The 19744-nt window shown below is 43.3% G+C and overlaps 2 protein-coding genes across 3 annotated transcripts; both read right to left on the reverse strand.

Annotated features, from left to right (window-relative positions):
• Positions 1-22: 22 nt before the first annotated feature.
• LOC119004967 (interleukin-6 receptor subunit beta) lies at positions 23-14835 on the reverse strand. Its single transcript, XM_037072315.1, has 16 exons — positions 14571-14835; positions 14033-14300; positions 11489-11620; positions 10568-10730; positions 8609-8769; positions 8373-8533; positions 8020-8194; positions 6835-6917; positions 6298-6529; positions 4886-5074; positions 4693-4794; positions 3909-4055; positions 3655-3780; positions 3464-3560; positions 3238-3319; positions 23-2371 (listed from the first exon to the last, which is right to left on the reverse strand). Exons 3-16 carry the CDS (start codon positions 11544-11546, stop codon positions 1634-1636), a joined length of 2514 nt encoding a protein of 837 aa, XP_036928210.1. The 5' UTR covers positions 11547-11620; positions 14033-14300; positions 14571-14835; the 3' UTR covers positions 23-1633.
• Positions 14836-16157: 1322 nt separating this feature from the next.
• Positions 16158-19660, reverse strand: theg (theg spermatid protein). Of its 2 annotated transcripts, XM_037072320.1 has the most exons (8): positions 19637-19660; positions 19145-19213; positions 18439-18515; positions 18271-18332; positions 18127-18184; positions 17497-17623; positions 16683-16842; positions 16158-16592 (listed from the first exon to the last, which is right to left on the reverse strand). In XM_037072320.1, the coding sequence occupies exons 3-8, from the start codon at positions 18498-18500 to the stop codon at positions 16351-16353; spliced, it is 711 nt and encodes a 236-aa protein (XP_036928215.1). In that variant the 5' UTR covers positions 18501-18515; positions 19145-19213; positions 19637-19660; the 3' UTR covers positions 16158-16350. The 2 variants fall into 2 exon arrangements, with proteins under 2 accessions (XP_036928215.1, XP_036928214.1); XM_037072319.1 differs by lacking the exon at positions 19637-19660 and having other exon boundaries at positions 19145-19605.
• Between the last annotated feature and the right edge of the window lie 84 nt (positions 19661-19744).

A 19744-nucleotide genomic window follows, 5' to 3' on the forward strand; every position in this document is an offset into this window, starting at 1 on the left:
TTTTTTTGGGGGGGGGGGGGGGTGGGGGTGGGTATCTTTTTTATCATGTTGACATTTTTTGTTTTACATTTTACGTTTTTGTTCCAGTTTCTCATCCAGGATTCTTTCACTCTGTATTCTGCTTTTACTTTAACACTTCGTAACGTCCATCTTTACACAAAATAAAAGTTATTATTATCATTTTTATTATTTCATTTGTCCACTAAGAGCTTTGACTTAGTGAGTAGTCTCAGTTTTCTTTATCATGTGTAATTTACCATCATTTGTAAAGTTGCCTGGTCATGATTTTAGTCATGCCATGTAACATTTTACAACTTTTTTTATTTAGTTTTCTGCTCATCATCATCAGTGATTGTATCTGCTGTTTACAAACAGAAATAGAAATAAAGTTTATTCTTGTCATCTGTTTTTGGCAGAAGTGGTCTTCCATACTCAAAGGCCTCGTTTTTCCCACAGCAGCTTCACTTATCTGCCTCACATCACGCAACACAAAAAAATTATGAAATCAAAATCTTTTGTCATCACACGGCACATCCGCTGTTTTTATTCTGCAAATGTAAATACTCCAACACGCTGTACAAATAATGTGCAAAACCACAAAAGAGCTTCAACTCTGAAGTAAACACATACAAACACACACACACACACACACACACACACACACACACACACTGCGACAAAGCTGGCTCATTGTACGGATCGATTCCAGTCAGCAGCGTTTTGGCTTTTTTAAGAGGTCTGAATCTGAGATGAGCTGAGGTGAGAAAGACGGTGTGTGAAAAATGTCCTGGAAAAAAATTCTGTAAACTGTCACGTGATCTAGTCAGTCTTTGTTTGCAGTGTTAGTTCAGAGTTAAAGGCCTCGTTCCATAAAATGTTTTGGGTGTTTTTTTCCATACCCACTGACAATTCACACACACACACACACACACGTAATTAACTGAAAGCAAAGGCCTTCATGAACATCTGAAATTGCTTTTCACTGCATCACATTTGTAGAATAAAAGCTGCGCTACACAAAGCGAGATCAAACTCAAACATCGGCGCACGCGTACGGTGTTGCAGGCGGTGTTTTCTCGCTTATTCACATTCTCAGTATTTGGATCAAACACACTGCACAGCACACGTACCAATTATTACATTCAAAACACAGTATTTAACCTTCACAGTCAATCAAAATTGTACACAAAAATAGTACATCAAACACAAAGAGTACAGTGTCTTCAAAAAGTGTCCATATCCTGGTAAAGTTCATACTTTCTCATGTCAAAACAGAGCAGATTTCAGAGCAGAGATCAAAGTTCAGTGAGAGGACCGATAAAACAGTAAACATGATAAAAAGGTGCGTCTGGGTATTTTTATGGACATGAATTATTAAGGGTGATAAGTCTTCATGTCTTGGGCCACTTCCTCTGTTCAGTTTGACAGACGGATTCCTTTACTCCTCTTTCAAACCACCTGTCTTCTCCACACGGAAGTTTAAAAGTCTGCAGCTCCCCTCTGGTTTGTTAGAAGTGAAGAAGATTCTAGGTGCCTACCATACAGCACCCAGAATCACCCTGACCTGGATGACTGAGAACCCTTCATCAAGCTTTATTTCCCTGGCATGAAACTAGACATTGAGGGGGGGGATTCAAGGTTCACAGTCCAGACGACAGTAGGAGAAGTCCACAAAAATGGGTGGGGGGAGGTCAGGGACAGGTGAGTACAGCGTAGTCAGAGTGTCAGAAAGAGCATCCGGGCGATGGGTTGTGTTCAGCTGGAGTGACGGGACTGAGCTGTAGTGGCTTTGAGATAAGGGGTTCTGGGATGACGTGGTCTCGGCTCGGTGAGACGAGTGGAAGACGATGCTGAAGTCGCAGACGGAGACGGGGCTCTGATGCTGCCTCAGCAAATCACTGACGGATTTCAGCTCATCTGTTTGGGACAGAGGGGACCAGAACCTGGCCACCCTGTCCTGCAGAGACACAGACAGCTCGCCGTCTCCACCTGGCGGCAGCTTAGCGTCACTGACGCTGACGGCGCTGTGCTGCCAGTGACTGGACGGGAGATAGGAGGTGGACTGGAGCGGTGTGGGGGGAACTCTGGGATTCTGTGAGAAGAGGATTTTGGAGTAGGAGGAGAGATCGGTGTTGGACGTGGTCCTGGCTCTGGTTGCATTTTGGATGCACTCAAAACTGATGGTGTTCTGAGGCGTCGGAGTGCCAGAGACTGGGATCGGAGGGTAGCAGCAGTGAGTGGAGTATGTTTGGAGAGCACAGAGGCCCTGATAGGAGAGGTCCTGCTCTGTGCTGGAGGGCTGCGGCTCGTCTTTACACAGAATGAGCTCAGAGTATTTGACACCGATCTTCTCTGCCAGGACAGGCTGCTTCTGAGGGGAAGACCGAAAAGAAAAATCTGTTACATTTTGTTTGAGGGTATTATTTAAGATAATAAACAGTTTTCCACAACCCTCTTGTGTTTTTTCACTCATTTTCACTTGTTATTTATGGTGTCACATCTTATTCACATTTGTACTCACTCTCTCTGAATTCAGGAGTGTTTTTATCCGCTAAAGTTTTAACATTTTTCAGGTGTTCTTAGTAGAAATCGTTTCATTTACATGCCAAAGTGACAGAAAAATGGTGAATGAGAACAATGTCAGGCTTCACAAGAGGAGTTTACAACTACAGCACTGGCTCCTCTGAGGTTCAAGGGCTGAAAACTCTTCTTTTGCTGCCATCTAGTGGTGAAAATCTTACCCTGACTGTGAATTTGTGAATTGCCACTTAACAAACCTGTGACAGTCTTTAATATCTAGAGGTCATGTGAGGCCGGTGTGTGTGTGAGATCTGTTAGGTCACAGGAAACCAAAAGAATCTAGGATGTAAAAGACCAGCGAGATGTTTCGTTTCAACTTTACTTCCAGCAGCACAAAATGACCATTTTTAATTTCAAGGAGTTTGTAAAATCTACAGTTTCTTAACCTGCACGAATAAAATACTTTCCTGTTGCAACACATTTTGATTCAGGCTGGTAAAGCCACCAAAATCTATTCCTATTCTATTTCCTGGTCTGAGACAAATTTCACATAAATGCCACTAAATATTCACTTTCTCTATCTAATTAAGGCAAAATACCAGATATATTTTTGTAAAAATCCCCTGAATTTGAGACACTGTTAGCCTTAAATGAGGAGAATTGTTAAGATGTAGGAGACAGCTGACAGGAGAGGAGAAAAAGGGGGTCAAAGGTTACCTCCGATGAGATTTTCGGCATCCAGTTGGCCAAGCTGCTATTGGAGGGATCAGGAACATATCCACACAGCTTCTGCTTCATTCTAGAGGGTAGTTTGTTAGGATAAATATTAACAAATGAGAATTAGAAATGAGGAATGCCTTTCAAACATTCAGCTCTCAGGTATGTTTTCAGGTATGGCAGTAAAAAGAAGGACGCTGAGCTGCGAGTGTGACGGAGATCTTACATCGTACTCTTCGCCACGCAGGCGATCAGAACCAGAGCCAGTGGAGTCAGCATGAGAGGCGGGAGGGCGAGCATCAGCATCGAGATGTCCTCAGAGGCTTCACACACACACACACACACACAAATTAAGTTTAAAGATACAGGGCTGTCTTGTTAGGCCGCAGTGGTTCTGTGTGTGTCCCAGCTTTTCACCTATGTGCATGTATCTGTTGGATCCAGCTCCGGCTCCGGCGTCGGTGACGGCCTGCACGCAGATGTTGTAGTCACCCGGCGACAGATTCTTCAGGGTGTAAAGTCGAGTGTCAGCAGGCAGAGAGACTGAATGAACAAGAGCAGTACCCAAAAGTCATATTTGATTGCGAGTACAAACATTGTGTGAAACTATTGCTGACAAACCATCCACAGATCACTATAATTCAAGGTGGAAGTTTGTTTGTGTCACTCACTCATGACTGATCGGTTCCCTGTCGAGTAGGAGACGGTGTAGTTCCGAATGAAGCCGTGAAGCAGCTCCACAGGTACGGGGTCCCAGCTGAGGGCCACCGCGCTGCCGGAGATCTTCTCCAGCTTCACTGTAGGACCAGCTGAGGGTGCTGCACAGGCGGAGAGATAAGAGCAGGGAGGATGAGGACCGACCACAGGACGCGCTATCTCTCATTTCACAACCGACGAGCTGATTAAGTTGTGTTTGCTTTCAACCGGCTGACAGATCCTGTCTGAGCTGAAGGGTTTGAACGGAGATGGGCGGAGGTGTAAAATTGTTTAAATTAAAATAAAAAAAAAAAAAAAACAAAACATCTGCATCAACATCAGTCTTCTTATCCAGGACAGAACATCAGATCACATCACACTCTCCGCCTCCTGATCGCCTCATCACCATGAGTCATCAGCTTTCACGTTGGACTAACAAGCGTCAATCAATAGTAACTTTTACAGAGAGCCTCTAATGGTGCTTTCTCCATGTGGAGAAGAGAGGTTCCTACTCTGGAATAAAGAAAAAGACAGAAGTGCAGCAAAGACCCAGCAGATAACAGAGGATACAGCAGAGCTCACTGATCTTAATGATTATCTTAATAATTATCTCTTCATTCCTGATGACTACTTTGACTTTTTATCACTTATCGTCTTTTTCTAAAATCACTATTTCATCAAGTGGCTCCTTTTTAACCTAAAAATAACCACTTTTAGAGCTTTGAATGATATAAAACATGTATTATGGAGATCACATACTTCCTTGGCGTGTATAGATGACCGTCTGGTTCTGCCCCACCACTCTTTCATCATGCAGAGCTTTGACAGAAACAACGTAACGCACCTTCGGCTCCACTCCCTCTGAAACAACACAAAGAAAACAGCACCCGTCAGTGTCCACATAATCACTTCACGATCAGGCAAAGGGAAGATGATGTAGCTGTTGGGTTACCCGTGATGACCAGCGCTCGACAGGAACTACTCAGCCTTTCCCAGTGTAGGGCGCTGCTGGGTTTATCTCTGACGGGGAACCACTCCACCACAAATCCACCCGTCGCCCGATCAGCTGGAGCCGTCCAGCGAATGTCCAAGCTGCTGTCACTCAGCGGAGTCGCGGTGATGTTCATCTGGAGCTGCGTCTCTACAGAGCAATAAGGAGGAAGAGTGTAAAGAATCAAACACACACATCGCTGTATGTTTCATGTTTTACTCTTTTGGTTCCTTCCTTTTGATCCTCCACAAGTTGCTGGAAAAACCTGAATGCATATAAGGAGAAACATTACAAATCCAGCTGCGTACACTGAGACGATGAGCGGTCACTGAGTAGTTTGATTCTTTGGTTATAATCTTTGAAAGTCCCCAGATCCTGAACTGATTGTAAAAGAAGTTACTTAAACTGTTTAAAAGCCAATATCTTCACAGTAGCTGTTATGTTATGTTTTATTTTTTGTTTTTTTTTTACATTTTAAAAGAAGTCCTCATCTGCTCCAGCTCCAGAAACATTATGTGGGAAAGAGACACCCGATGGCCTGACTGTGAGTCGATAACGACTGAAGGTCAAAGTGAGGAGGTGTAGATTCAAACACCAACTATATCGTCTTCATGTGATTGTTACTGTGATGGGAACTGGGGCTGCAGTTAGCAAAGTTTAGGCAGGACCATCTTTGAACGATTCCAGTCATATCATCATCTGCTGACTGCTTTTACTTCGACTTGAGTTCTAGTTTTTGAAGAGTAACAGCACTTTTACATCCGTGCAGCTTTCAGGCTACTCTTCCCCGCCTCTGGTCTGAAAGCGTTTCATCGAAGCTGCTCATATTGACACACTCTCGGTCGCACACGCACCTGAAGTGACAGGTAGATCTGTACAGAATGTCAAAAGAGACCTTGAAAAAATCCTGCCTTCACACACCTGGTCTGTCACTGTATGACAGGGGCATGATTGCTGATGCCACCCATGGAAAATGACAAAAGATAACGTAGGATGCAGGATCCGAAAACAGAGGCAGAATGATTTCGGAGGCTGTGTGACAATCCAGCTGGCACTTTATTTGGATGTAGGCTGCATTCTCTACTCACGCCAACACACAGTGGAGGGATACTTTTTAGATTATGTATCACTTCAGAAGAGTCCAGGAAACTTGGAGACTGGTGCCAAGAAGCACTAAAGCAGCACTAGCAACTTGTGGTGGAACAGTTCCTCACTAAGAAAGCTTAAGTTGGCTGGGGTTTCTGGTGAGTGCTGAGTTCAGTGAGGGTTGACGTTCGGCGTAATTTCAGCAGACAACTTCAAATATCCATCAAAAGTCGAGTCGTTTCATTTAAACTCATCATTCTATCATGTGTCATTGATGGTGACTCTACCTGTCTCTGACGCTCCGAGGAGCCATATCTGGGCTTCTGGCGAGGTCCCTGCAGAGGTGGAGGCCGTCAGAGTGCAGGAGCATCGTCCGGCGGGCAGACGCAGGCTGCAGGAAGTACTCGTATTGAGTAAATCTCTGCAGCTGCCACGATCATTCAGGATCCGAGCGCTCTCCGTCCGACAAGTCACATTGTAGAAGAGAACTCTGCCGTTAGCGAGAGAGCGAGGCAAGGGCTGAAAAACAGAAAAGGGAGAAATAGCAGTGAGCTGCTGTGAGATGATTGAGGTTTAAATCTGAATTCTGACAAACGGAGATTTATTCTGCTGCAGTTTTAATCTAGATGCAAATTGAACTGAAATGCAATAAATGAGTAATTTCAGCGAGGTGTAAAAAACAAATCAGGGACATTTGGTGAGGAGATGGTGATTAAAAACTAATCAGATACAAGTTATTAAACCATAATGCTCAGAGTGATAAAATCAATCAGAATATATTATAGGAGCACTCATAACTTAAATTCACACACGCACACACACACCTTCCAGAGCAGTGAAACGAGCCTCGAAGCGTCCTTTTCTGTTCGGTCCACTCGCCTCCAGAATCGTGGTGCTGCAGACGGAGCTGGAAGAGGGACGAAGGGAAAAGAATGAACGATGCAACTGATTCTCTGGTTTTTACGGCTCATTTTTGCAGCACTCTATAACTTTGGTTATCCTCTGACCATAGCATCACCATGAGGTCAAAATCTGTGGTTTCAACTGAAATGTCTCAGCGACTATGGGAGGAAATATGTCACAAACATTCACTTCTCTCTCAGGATTAACTGTGATTTTGATGTCGACTGCCTGACATTTGTGTCACTTTGTCAAATATCTGGCAGTCCCATCAGCACTTTGTGTTTATTGCCAATCAGTACATATTAGCATGCTTAGACACTAAACTAAGACATGTGCCTTGGGGGCACTGTGGGAAAATGGGTTCCAGTTCTGATGCTATGAGCCATCCGGTGACTTGTTACAGATCCTGACATGTTTCCTACTGAGAGTAACATTAAGATGTGGCCTGGGCTTCTTGCCGCCCTTCCTGTGGAGGATTTCCAGGCATGAAGAAGTGAGTGGAGACACTGTATATCACCTGCAGGCCCACTGGTGGAGCGAAGGACGAAGCTGTGAAGAATCTTGCCTACCTTTTTTTGGTCTTGCAAAATACAAACCTCGCTATAAATCACTGAAAACAGACATTTTGGAAATTCCTACCAAGGTGAGGATACTAGATGCTGACATCTAGACGGGTCCCATTTCCCTGCCTCATTCATAGGATTTCCTGTAACCAAGCAACCGGCCACAGAGTAGAGAATCTGCTTCCTGCTTACACCGGCACATGTTTGCCCTATGTATGTGAATGACCATGTGATATGTGTTTCCAGGTGTGTTTGTACGGATGTGGATCATTCCTGGAACAGTCACTCATCAATAGAGAAATTGTTTTCATTTTTTTAAAACCCTGTTTTTAAAGAAACAGTTGTTTGTGTTGACCTGGAGCTCGTTAAGTGGCTGAAAACTGAAGAATGGAGCTACCTTTTTCTCCTTAGAATTATAAATAATATATCAATATTATCATCTTCTTGTTATCAATACTTCTAGGAACCTGCACTGGCCTCACAGCTGCGATAAAGACTTTTATTAAACACATTTCAAAGTTTGTGACGTCTGTCTCCTCTCACCGTCCTCTGCTGTCCTTCCCTCGCAGGCATTGCTCCACCGGCTCCACGGACTCCTGTTCGCGTCACGGTAACTGTGACGAAGCCTGACGGTGTACGAGGTGTCAGGTCTGAGGTTTCTAGGACAAGCCAGGAAGCTGAAGCTCCTCACACTCACATTTTCCACCTGAACATCAGACTGCAGCAGAAGGAGGAATAGGACAGAGAAAGGAGAAGATTAACTTGTGAAGAAACTACACATTTTTATTCTTTACTGACAGAGAAGCACCTTATTTGAATGTAACCAGTCAGTCAATTACTTTCCTTCGTGCGGGTGTATTTGGGTTTGTGTTTAGGCATGTTTGGGAATGGCTGACCTGCCCCTGCGATGTCAACTCGATTTGTGATTTCAGCTTTCCAGCTGTCACTTCGTGGTCAGACACAGGAAAGTCAGTCACCGTTTTCCAGGTGACTTCCAGACACCGAGGTTTCCCTCTGACTGGCTTCACGCTTTTCACCGTCACTGGAGTCAGTTTCACTGTAGGAGGACGGTGAGAGGTGAGTGAGACAGAAGTAGCAGGGCAACAATAAATGGAAGTGCAAGACGCCTCACCTTCAATCATGCCAGACTGACAGCGATTTTCTGGGGGTGCGTCCTGGCTGTGAGCTTGTGCCGTGACGTTGATGCAGAAGTCAAACCTCACAGATGAATTTGTCAGTGCCGTGCAGCTCGTGTTGGATGTTGTGCAGGAGAACAGAGTCGTTTTATTGGAGCTGTGCAATCCCCGGTCACATGTAAACAAAGAAACACACGCACACACACTGATATAAGAACAGATTCAAACAGATACAAAACCACACGCCTGAATAGAGGTTATTACTCTGTCATGCAAATTGATGCATGTCTATATTTTCAGATGCAGGTGCACATTTGCATGTCCAGTCGCTCACACGCAACCTCGCTGACACAGCCACAACCACATCACAGGGCATCCTGACACATGAAATTGCCGCCTCATCATCCCCTTTGAATAATCACATGGCAGCAAATTTTGAGTTGCTGTTGCAGAAGTTGTGCAACTGTGCATCATGTCAGTTCATCAAACCCCGCCATCAAGAGCCTCACACGAACGGGGAGATCATTCAAAACCGATTCAAAAACGCAAGATTTCCATACATCACGCAAAGTTGTTATCAAGTGAAACTGTTGGCACAAACACGCCAACATGCAAAAACACAACGGTCTCTGAGTGGCACGCAGGGACTTGGCTGATTGAGTCTAACCTGATCATTTTACACCAATAAACACATGAGATTGCAAATATAAAAAAGGGACAATGTTGGAAAGAAAAGTTAGCTGAGCCACTGCATATTCTCTGGATCTTGAGGTAAAAACATTTTTTTCACAAGAGAACTCAAAGCAACATCATGTACCCACCCACAGTTTCTAAATGTGGCACCACTGTTGTAAATATAAACCCTGCAAGGTCTGCAGCAATTTGTCAGACGTGCATACTACAGACAAAACTCCATAGCAATGTAATGTGTTGAAAACAACTTGCATGTTGAAGTAAACATGTATGTAACGCTGTGATCCTGCCCTCTCTCTGTAGAAACAAGCGATGGGGGGCAGAGTGACAGAGACACTATTACATCCTGTTGGAGGTTTGGTGCCACCAGGCAGTCAGAGAGAAATGTGCCAGTAAGGCTCCACTTTAATTAACACAAACATATCAAAAGTACATCTGAGACAATATTAGACTATCAGTTGGTTTCCTGCCTACAAGCTCAGCAGCTCCACAGAAAGCCAGAACAACATGTGAAATGGAAGCTGTTTCTCAAGTAAATGAAAACTGTGTGTCATCCCCTCTCTAGTGACGGTGCTCAACATATTACAAATAATAACCACTGTTGTGTTTGTTACACAAACTCTGACGTGATGATCGGTTGCAGACATTTGAAACAAATTGAGGAAGGTCTTCAGGGATGGAACGAAATTAAAACCCTTTGCTAACAAATTTTCATTTTTAGAGAGCAAACATTCTGCTCTCTGAATATCTGTAGTAATTATCATTATTATCATTATTACCCAGCACTATTCTGGATTGTTTTTTATTAAAGGATAAATTCAGACAAAAATGAAAATTCAGATGTCATCTTCTCAACCCCATGGTGCGTGTGCACAAGCGTGACCGCATATCAAGGGTGTAAATATTATCTGTTCAGATTAAATCTGTGTAACCGGGGACTTGGATTGCATCGAACTGACGGCACAGAGTCATTTTTCAGTTGTCATTTAAAAAATGTTCTTATCATTTCTACGTGTTTAGAAGAGCGCTGTTACACTGTTTTGCCGTGAAGCTCCAGAAATGCACTGTGAACGACAAATCTTCACCTGACTTTCCAATCGGCATGAGGGCGAGTGGATAATAACTGAATTTTCATTTTTTGTGTGAACTTATCCTTTAATGTCTGCTGAAGCTTGACTTTTCAGATGAAAGACCTGAAGCATTTTTTTTCTCTGTGCTGGAGCATGTCTTCTTAACAGAACTGAAGGAATGTTTTATCTCACAGTGAAGGAATCCTCAGGACGTTCAGCGTGTAGCGCCTCGCGTTGGCGTCGCCGGCTTCCCAGTAACAGGTGACGTTGGCTCGATGATGAAACACGCATCTGTGGAGCTGCAGGGGTTGGGGAGCGGCCCTGGAGGTTGTCATGGAGAAGGCCGGAGGCAAGACTGAAGAGGAAGGTGGGAGGACGGCGTTTAATGGAAGGAGCTTGGGTAGTTTTTTGGGTTTTTATTGTCATTGAATGATTTGATGAAAGATGAAAGGAGACCAAAGACCTACAGTGAGCTTTGTACATGCTTTTAACTGATGGAAAGAAGATTTAAGGGGGAAAAAGAGGAACGCAGGACAGATTTGCAGAAAGAAAACAGATGAATGTGTGAGTCAACTGTTGCAGCTCCTCACATCCTTCCTGGTGAAAAATATTAAAACGAGAATTATATCTGAATCCAATCTCACCGTGTAGGGTGATCACAATTCATCATGCCAAGTGTTTTACGAATGGCTGCAATGAACTGTTTGGCCTGAGGGTTGAAAATTAAGCTCAGGCAAGACTGTACAAGAAGCTGGAAAACATCCCGCCGTAATAACCACTCTGAGTGGCTCGAGGGCCTCATTTGTAATTACTGTGCTGGCAGATTTTGAAGTTGTTGGAGAAAATCAGTTAACTTTAAACTGTACATCTGCTCTTACTTGACATAAACATGTGATCCGATCACAAGGGGATGGCTCGGAGTGCGGACGCAGCGAGGACGCCTTTGAGATCCGATCGCTCAGAACACCAGGTGCGACACTGACTTTGCAAACTAGTCTGGTGACTTTCTCCAAATCATTCCCTCCACCAGCGCTCAGAACAAATGTCTTCATGTCATCACACTGGACCTCTATCAGTCGGTCTGCACAGGTGTTAAAAAGTAGACAGTGTTACCCAGAATGAGTCCGGCCCCCAGCAGGCAGGTCCACACCACAGCCGGGCTTCGCTCCATCGACACCAACCGGTCCCTGCAGCTCTGCTCATTCACTGTCCTCAACACGCTACCAGCGACTCAGCTGGAGGAACCTACAACCAGAAAAAAATTTGAACGAGAACATCACACTGTCAAATTAAAGAGCGTCAGCACAGGATGAACAAGAATGGCACAATTCAGTGGTCACATTTCATCATTTGTTACAAGGTAGCTTCCCGCAGCAAGACCAGTTTCACTACAGCATTTGGTTTTTTGACCAACAGCTTTGCCCTGACATGTCCCACTTGGCATTGCAACACACTAAATGACAAAAACAAGTGTCCAAGTAGGAACAATCTGACTTCCTAAAGAGGGTGTGGGGAGATTCGTCACAGCTTCTACCGTAAAATAAAGACAGAATCTCAGGTCTGTGCTTGTCTGCCAAGCAGGCAAATGTCACCTGAGTCACTGTCACTCTGTGTATGTGGTCTAGGCATGACAGAGAAATGGCAGATCGCCACTCATGTCACATCTGAGTGGAGCTCGAGGACAGTGTTATTGTCAAATACAGTGTCAAATCTGATACTGAGAAGTGAAATCGAGGAAAACAATTACCCAAAAAATGACCAAGTAATGTCAAACTTTTAAGCACGTACAACTTTAAAAGTCTACAGCACTTGGTAGTTGTGACCTTTTTGACCGGACTTTTAAAATGTACTAATCTGAAGTTAAATCCAATCTTTGAGCAGCAGATGAGTCATCTTATTTTTCAGGTGCTGTTGGGTTGCTTATGAATATGAGTAGGAATCAATACTATCACAACGTACGCAACTTCAGTCTCACAACTACGTGTGGATTCAGATCAACAGGTGCTCGCTTCACAGTGATGGTTCCAAAATTGTGAGATACAGATCACAGAAGTACGGACACCGTAAATGTTAAATGAATTATTTTCACAATTTTCCACGTGAATGAGTTAAATCAGACGTGTTTTCTTGAGCTCAAGAGTTCTTCATCTGTGTATGTTATAGTCGTAGTGGTGTATATATTTTGCCCCACCCCTTGGCATTTAAAAGCAGTCCGCTCGAACACAGAACGTAATCTAAGTGTGAGCAAATATAAGTGCTTATTGATGTATTTGTTAAGAACTATAAATCCAGCTGTGAGGCAACCATAAGTGGAGACTGCTGGAAGAACTGTAGTAAAATATGTACAATTTAAGTGCAACGCATCAGTAAACATCTGAAATGTCCCTTCAGGCTGAGCACAGATGCATTACAGTGTGCTTCTGAGTGCTGGATCGTAGGCAGCTGCACTTGTTTCAGGTTCTTGGAAGACGTTCCACCTCTCATCCAACAGTTCGCTGTGCGTACATTTTACAGTAATTAATACAAACATACAGTGATGGCGGCATCTGCCACGCAAGGTGCCAACGAGCACATGAGGAGCAGTTTTTGGGGGTTCAGTATCTTGCCCAAGGACATGCAGACCAGGGGAATCGAACCAGTAACCTTCAAATAACAAGACGCTGGCTCCCAGGCGGCCCAACAAAAGTAGTAGCAAAGAGAATCAAAGACCTACTGTGCAGCTCTTTCAATGATGCAACAATGTGCTGGCAGCGTATCAATATTACAGGTAACGTTTGTGACGCTCACTGTTGTGTAATAACAGTACATCGATTATAAGCAGTTTATATGCTTTTTGATTAAAATGCCAACTTTCAAAATGACTACAACCATCACTTGAGTAAAATTAAAAGTCACCCACACAAATAGTACCTGAGTAAATGTCTTAAAGTATCTGATATTAAATTTACTTTAGTTAAAAAGCAAAAGTAAATGATAAATATACAGTATTTAAATGTACGTACATGTACTGTATACTATGTCTCGACTCATTATCAGTATCTAAAATTTAAAAATGCGCAAGTTTGGGTCTGATGCAGCATGTAATCTGTGAAGTAACTAGTAACTAACACTTTCAAATAAATGTAGTGGAAGTACAAAGTAACAGAAAATGGAAATACTCATGTACAGTAAGAGTAACTCAAACTTAAGATTAAATTAACTTTTTTTCCCCTCAGTCACTATGTGTCAAATGTATATAATGACAAGCAGGGCTGCAAATATTGATTAATAAGTGTGATAAATGTATAATGAATGCATCTTTTAGTCTTGCTCCTGTATTTCTTAGATTACATCGGTTCAAATGTGTTTTTTCCCCCAAACAAAAAGTCTAAACCACAAATATATTCAGTTTCCAAAGATTTACAGACAAAATTCAAGTAATCGTCTCATATTAGAAGCTTGAACCAGCAGGAACACGAATTTTTAATCAGTTAACACACACACACACACACACAAAAAAAAAGTTTTCAGAGACATGAAGGCACAGAAATAATCGGTTAAACTAAAAACTGAACTTCATGATGAAGTTTTAAATGTTGTTAATCCCCCACACAGCGCTCAGAGACATTAATAAAACGTTATTAAGGATAAATCTGAAACGGAAACAAGGTTACTCACCTCTGTCTGTCTGTCTGTCGGAGAGTTAATCATTGCATTTGTCTTTAAACTTGTCAAACTTCACGTCCTCCTGTGATTCAACAAGTGTTCACGTTCCCATGTGACTTTCACGCACACCGACGGAGGAGGTCCGGGTTGAATCCCGTCCACATCCCGGTGTGAGCCCGGGCCACATGTGCGCCTCCTCCGGCTCCAGCTGCACAGATCGTGCGCGGGGAGGATCTCAGACCTGATCCACCCAGCTGTTCGTCAGGGGCGGGTCTCAAAACTGCGGGTTGGCGTCCCCCGTGGAGAGTCGTGAGAGGGTTTCCGATGAGGTCCGAGGAAGAAAAATATTTTTTTTTAAAAAAAAGGGAACTGATTCCACTTTTATTTGATACGTGGAATTTACTCATCAGTGGAAATAAACACATGAGATTAAAGGAGGTTTCACTTGCTCCACTTGCATGTTTTTAGTCTGCACAAGCACAATCTTAAATAATGGACTGTGGATTAATTTACAACATGTTACAAAACAAATCTTAAAGGAGAGGTTCACCCGCAAATTTATATTCAGTCATCCACTCACTCCCGTGCTGATGGGAAGTCAGACGAAGTTTCCTCACAGTAAAACTGTGTTGCAGCACGATGCTGAACAACTCAAGTAGATATGGACGGCTGAAAAATGGCTCCATACAGTCTCCTGGAGCTCCAGCTTGTTGTGAACAAACCTGACTTTCGCCCCTGATGAGCGGTCAAACCTGTGCATCTATTTCAAACGGGGCCCTTTTCAAATCAATTTGGATTTTTGCAGAAAAACAACCTAAGCAGATAAGGGCCAACTAAAGATGGCTCCATGCTCCTTGTGTGACAACATCTGTGTCTCCAGAAGCTTCGTGACCCCAAACTGATTTGAAAAGATCTCACATGATGCTTTTTTAATCCAATGAGAATTGTTCATCTGGCCACTACACCAAAACCGTTATGTCTTTAGGGTTTACTTCCTGGATATGTGGCCCCACTAAATGTGGACTGGCCCCCAGATCAAGAAGTGCTCGTCTCACAGTGACGGCTCTAAAATTGTGAGATAAAAGTACAGCCATGGGTTAAACAAGAGTCAAGAGTTATTCATATTAATATCATGGAATAAAAAATGTTGTTTTCCTCAGGTAACAAGATCATTGGGTTCAGACTGGGTTCAGACTGGGTTCAGACTGGGTTCAGACTGGGTTCAGGGTGTCTCAGTGGGGATTCCCTGATCTGACATTTCCAGGTTGAGTCAGTCGGTACACGACCTTTTCAGTCTGCCTACAGATTTAACACTGTGATGACGTCATGGACTTTTAATCGCTTCTCTTGGCTCAGTGAAATCAAAGCCTGTCGAAACCCCGAGATCCCAAATCGATTTGTACAGATGTTACTTACAACCTATATTCAAAAAAATGAACAGAGTTGGAGCTTCCAAAAGACTCGGGTCACATCCGGCGAACTGTATGCAGCCATTATTTGGTTCCCATCTACTTCACTTGTTTGGCAGAATGCTGCAACACTGGTTTGCTGTGAAGCTCCGAAAATGTTTTGTCGACTGATTAGATTAGGACTGAATTGGGTAACTGAGTGAAATTGTCCTTTAAAAGACTTGAGTTATGGCATATTTGGAGTTACAAAATGTTTTTATTTGTGATTCAACAATATCCTTTCATGAGTGACTCACCGGCTCTCGGGCTTGTGTTAGCGATAACTCAGAGAACAATTAGAGGGACGGGTGTGCAGGATGCGTGTGCTCCAGGATGTCTCAGAGCAATTTTCAAGCCGCAGTAAACAATATCCCTCTGATTGTTTGCTTTGTGTCAGTGTCTAAACTGTGACGTTGATGCAATTACAGAAGCCCTCTCGATCATAATAATGGCACAGACGAGCAAAGCAAAAACAAATCGACTCACAGCACAGGCGCTCACGGTGCATTCATGAAAGTATTCAACAGATTTTGATTAATGAGATTAAAACCAATGCTCCGCGCCACAACGTCATACTTTCACTTTACCTCAGCTTCATACTAATTCAGGGAAAAGTACACCGGAGAACTGAAAGTAGAAATGAGTTTTTAAGAGCTCCAGCAAATGTCATACACAGTAGAGCGCCGCTGTACTTCTCTACCTGTCACTTTATTCACGTAAGATAGCAGACAAAGCAAAACAAATACAGCTTTGTCATGATTTTCCTTGAAGGCAAATTTATCACAGTAATGTAATGTAATTTTATCACAGTAATGTAATGTATCACAGTAATGTAATGTAATGTAAAACAATCACTTCTTCAAGGAACAGACCTCTTCCCTCCTAGTTGGAGCTACATTTGCGAGGCAGAGGCAGGCAGAGTTGTCGTATCCGAGGTGAGGGGCTGGCAGAGCGGGCCGCCCGGCTGACTGTGTAGGGGTCGTATCCCTCGAACAGAGCCTTCCTCTCTTTGGGACTGGACAGCTCTAGAAGTCTCTGGCTGGCGTTGTAGTTTCTCGCCGCTCTGGAGACGAGCCAGCACACGGCGCGCTCTCCTTCGAACCCTGGGTGGTCGTGCTTAGGGGCTGTGAAGAAGGACACAATCAGGTCAAACAGCCAACAGAAACAATGCAAAACTTGATCAAGGACACTGCATGAGGTCTAGAAGAACCTACTCGCAAGCAGCTCGATGTGTGCCGATGCTTTGCAGTGTAAGTGGGTCATGGGTACCGGTTTCGATTTGTGGCCAGAGCCCTCCAGAACCAGCCTTCTTTTAGGCTGGGCGAGCTGGCAAATACGTGAAGTGGCGACCGCCGTCTGCGTGGCTCTGTTCAACTGGGATCACAAATCAGGTCGTTGATGAACTTAAATCAAACACACACACACACAAAACCACAACATCGATCAAGCAAATGAAACGTGGATCTGTGAAAAGTGAATATCACAGCTAAGGCTTTATGGCCAAAAAACCTGCAAAACTATTAGCATTCCCAAAATCTGTGCTTTGTGTTTTGTGATAATTAGCAAAGGTTCGCACGCTAACACACTTCCAACAGCATGTTTCGAGCCGAGGCCTGAAAACCTCGTCCCCCCAGTGATCCAAAGCTGCTACACTAGCGGTGAAAACACCGACACTCCCATGAGTACCCCAGCTAGCTGCACGGCTAACTGAGCTCACTGCTGCTACCTGTGTTTTTTTGTGACAGCGGCGTCAAACAGTTATATTACAGGGAAACATTTAAACGTCATCTATTTCCACTTAAATTTGAGGTATAACCACATGTGTAGAATTAACCACAGGTGGAACAGTGAAAAAAAACCCTACTGTAGAAACCAAAAACAACTCAACCTTTAGTCCTTTACATCTAAATAGCTGCCACCTTGCCCTTACCATCACTGTTGTTTTGGCACAATGGGAAACCTGTCAGCTTTCCCATGACCTACTCGTGAAAAGCAGTTCTCTCAGGAAATGAGGCATGCGTTACTCACAGGGGCCAGCAGTGTGCGGTCCGGCCTCCAGCCAGCCACAGGGGCTCGAGGTTGAGCCAGACTGCACAGCCTGTTGGACGCAACGGCCCTGAGAGCACGTTCACTCACTTCCCATGTGGGTGAAAGTCTGAGTAAGGAAAAAGAAAAACAGACGAGGGAGAGGAGACAAAAGGAAGAGGGCAAATTAAAGCATTAGCAAGAGGAGACACAGAAATAAGAATGAGTGTCGGTTTCGAGGGGGAGGTTAAAAGGATTACTAGTATCATCGAGGAAGATGAAGAAAGAGGAAAGAGGAAGGAAGGAAGTGGGTAGAGTGGCAGATAAGAGACACAAGAACAGCATAGAAAATAGTGACAAGGAGACTCTCTCTCTTGTCGGTGCCCTGCGGAGATTTCCTGTCAACAACTTGAGCCTGAAGCTTTGAGGCCTAACAAAACACACAGAACCTGAAGTGCTGTACTGATCCAACAAGTGCTGTGGGAACAGACATAATACTGACTACATTAAAATAAAAAGTAGCGTGGAGGAAATTAGAAATAGAGTCCCGTCCCAAATAAAAGGTACGGATCTCTCTGCCACGAAAGTAAAAAGAAACCGCACATGAGCAATAGAAGAAGTTTTTGTACTTACGTGACTTGAGTGTAGAACTTTTTACTCCTACTCAGCTCCAACCAGCGATGGCTTAGCTCTGCAGAAGAAAAACAACTTTGCACATCATCACAAAATCATGGCTTGTACATAAAAGACAGAAGCGGAGAGTGGCGGGTGACGTACCGGCCTTGGTGGTGGATCCAGTCTTCTCTGGTGGAAGCTCATCCAGCCAGTAAACAGAACGACTGAGAAATAAAAAAAAAAAATAAAGATTTAAGAAAAACAGATCTCAGAGGATAAAGGAGAAAACACGGAGACAAAGAGAGAAAAGAAGGGTTCAGTCGGGATTACCGGTCTGGGTATCTGAGTCTGTCGGGTTTGGGTTGAGCGAGCCTCTGCGTCCGAGTTGCCATGGAAACAGTTTAAAGCTGATGGGGGAACAGAACATCGTGCTGGTGAATTACAAGTGTTGAGTCCAGTATCAATTTATGCACATTTTTTGCAATGATCCCCCAAATGTAGTCAAAGATATGAAATGGAGGCAGAATAGTTTACAGTTTAACAATAAATTTTACCATCTATATGTTTATTTGTATTTTGTTTCTCATATCAATCCGAAACCACATGATGACGATCCCCCTTGTTTGAACTCCCAGTCCGGACTGCTACAATAAATTTTATCTTTACCGGATATCATTAATAAACTGTACTCTAACAGATAAACGACAGATTATTGTTTGTCTATGTAAATTCGAACACAGAGTTTAAATATTTACAATATTTATGAGGTAATAATACAAAATCAGACTTTTTCTTTCAGTAACTGAATAAACAATCTGTTCTCTGAGGACAAATTAGGTGCCCAGAACAGTGTTTAAAGCAAGAAAGATGGCAGGGTCCATCACATCTAACCAAATTGTGCTGTCCTTTAAGGTCAGTTTGTTTATTCTGTCATAAATAAATCAAACAGTAAAGATCATTCTTGTCTGATTAAAATTTCTTCCACAGACCTTCAAAGTGCACCTGTAAGCTATGCCAAAGTTTAATTTTACCGCACCTGTAGTTGCTCCTGGTCTTGTCCGGTTGTGACACAGACACCTGCAGGTTGCTAGGGGATCAGGTGACGCTGGTGGGGGTACAGTACACTGAGGATCACTTATGAGCAGGGTGAATCAAAATGGCTAAATCTGCCTTCCTGTACAGTCAAATATATCTAAATTAATCACGCAACAGATGTGAGGTGAGGGATGATGAATATCCACTTTTGAAACGTCTTGTTTACTGCTGTTTTGTATTCAGAAAACGAGACTCAAGACACGTATACAAAGTGGTTTCCTGGCAAGAGAAACAGACTGATCTTTAATTTGATCTTTAACTTTAATTGTACTACTCCCAGACAAACTCATATACAGATTGCAGTTCTGGGAAAGTACCTTTAACTTAATTCTACACCCTGTAAATGTTAGAGGGTGTAGAATTAATTAATTAATGTTAGAGTCTAACATTTAACCATTCCTCACACACATGAATAAGGAGACTTTATTCTTACATTCTGCCACATCTGTTTGTAGCGCTGTATGTGCTGTGAAATACCCACTTCACACTCCTACATTTAAAATCCACAGACTGACATAAAAGCATAATCAAACAACGCAAC

Source organism: Acanthopagrus latus, chromosome 16 (assembly GCF_904848185.1).
Source record: "Acanthopagrus latus isolate v.2019 chromosome 16, fAcaLat1.1, whole genome shotgun sequence".
Classification (NCBI taxonomy): Eukaryota; Metazoa; Chordata; class Actinopteri; order Spariformes; family Sparidae; genus Acanthopagrus; species Acanthopagrus latus.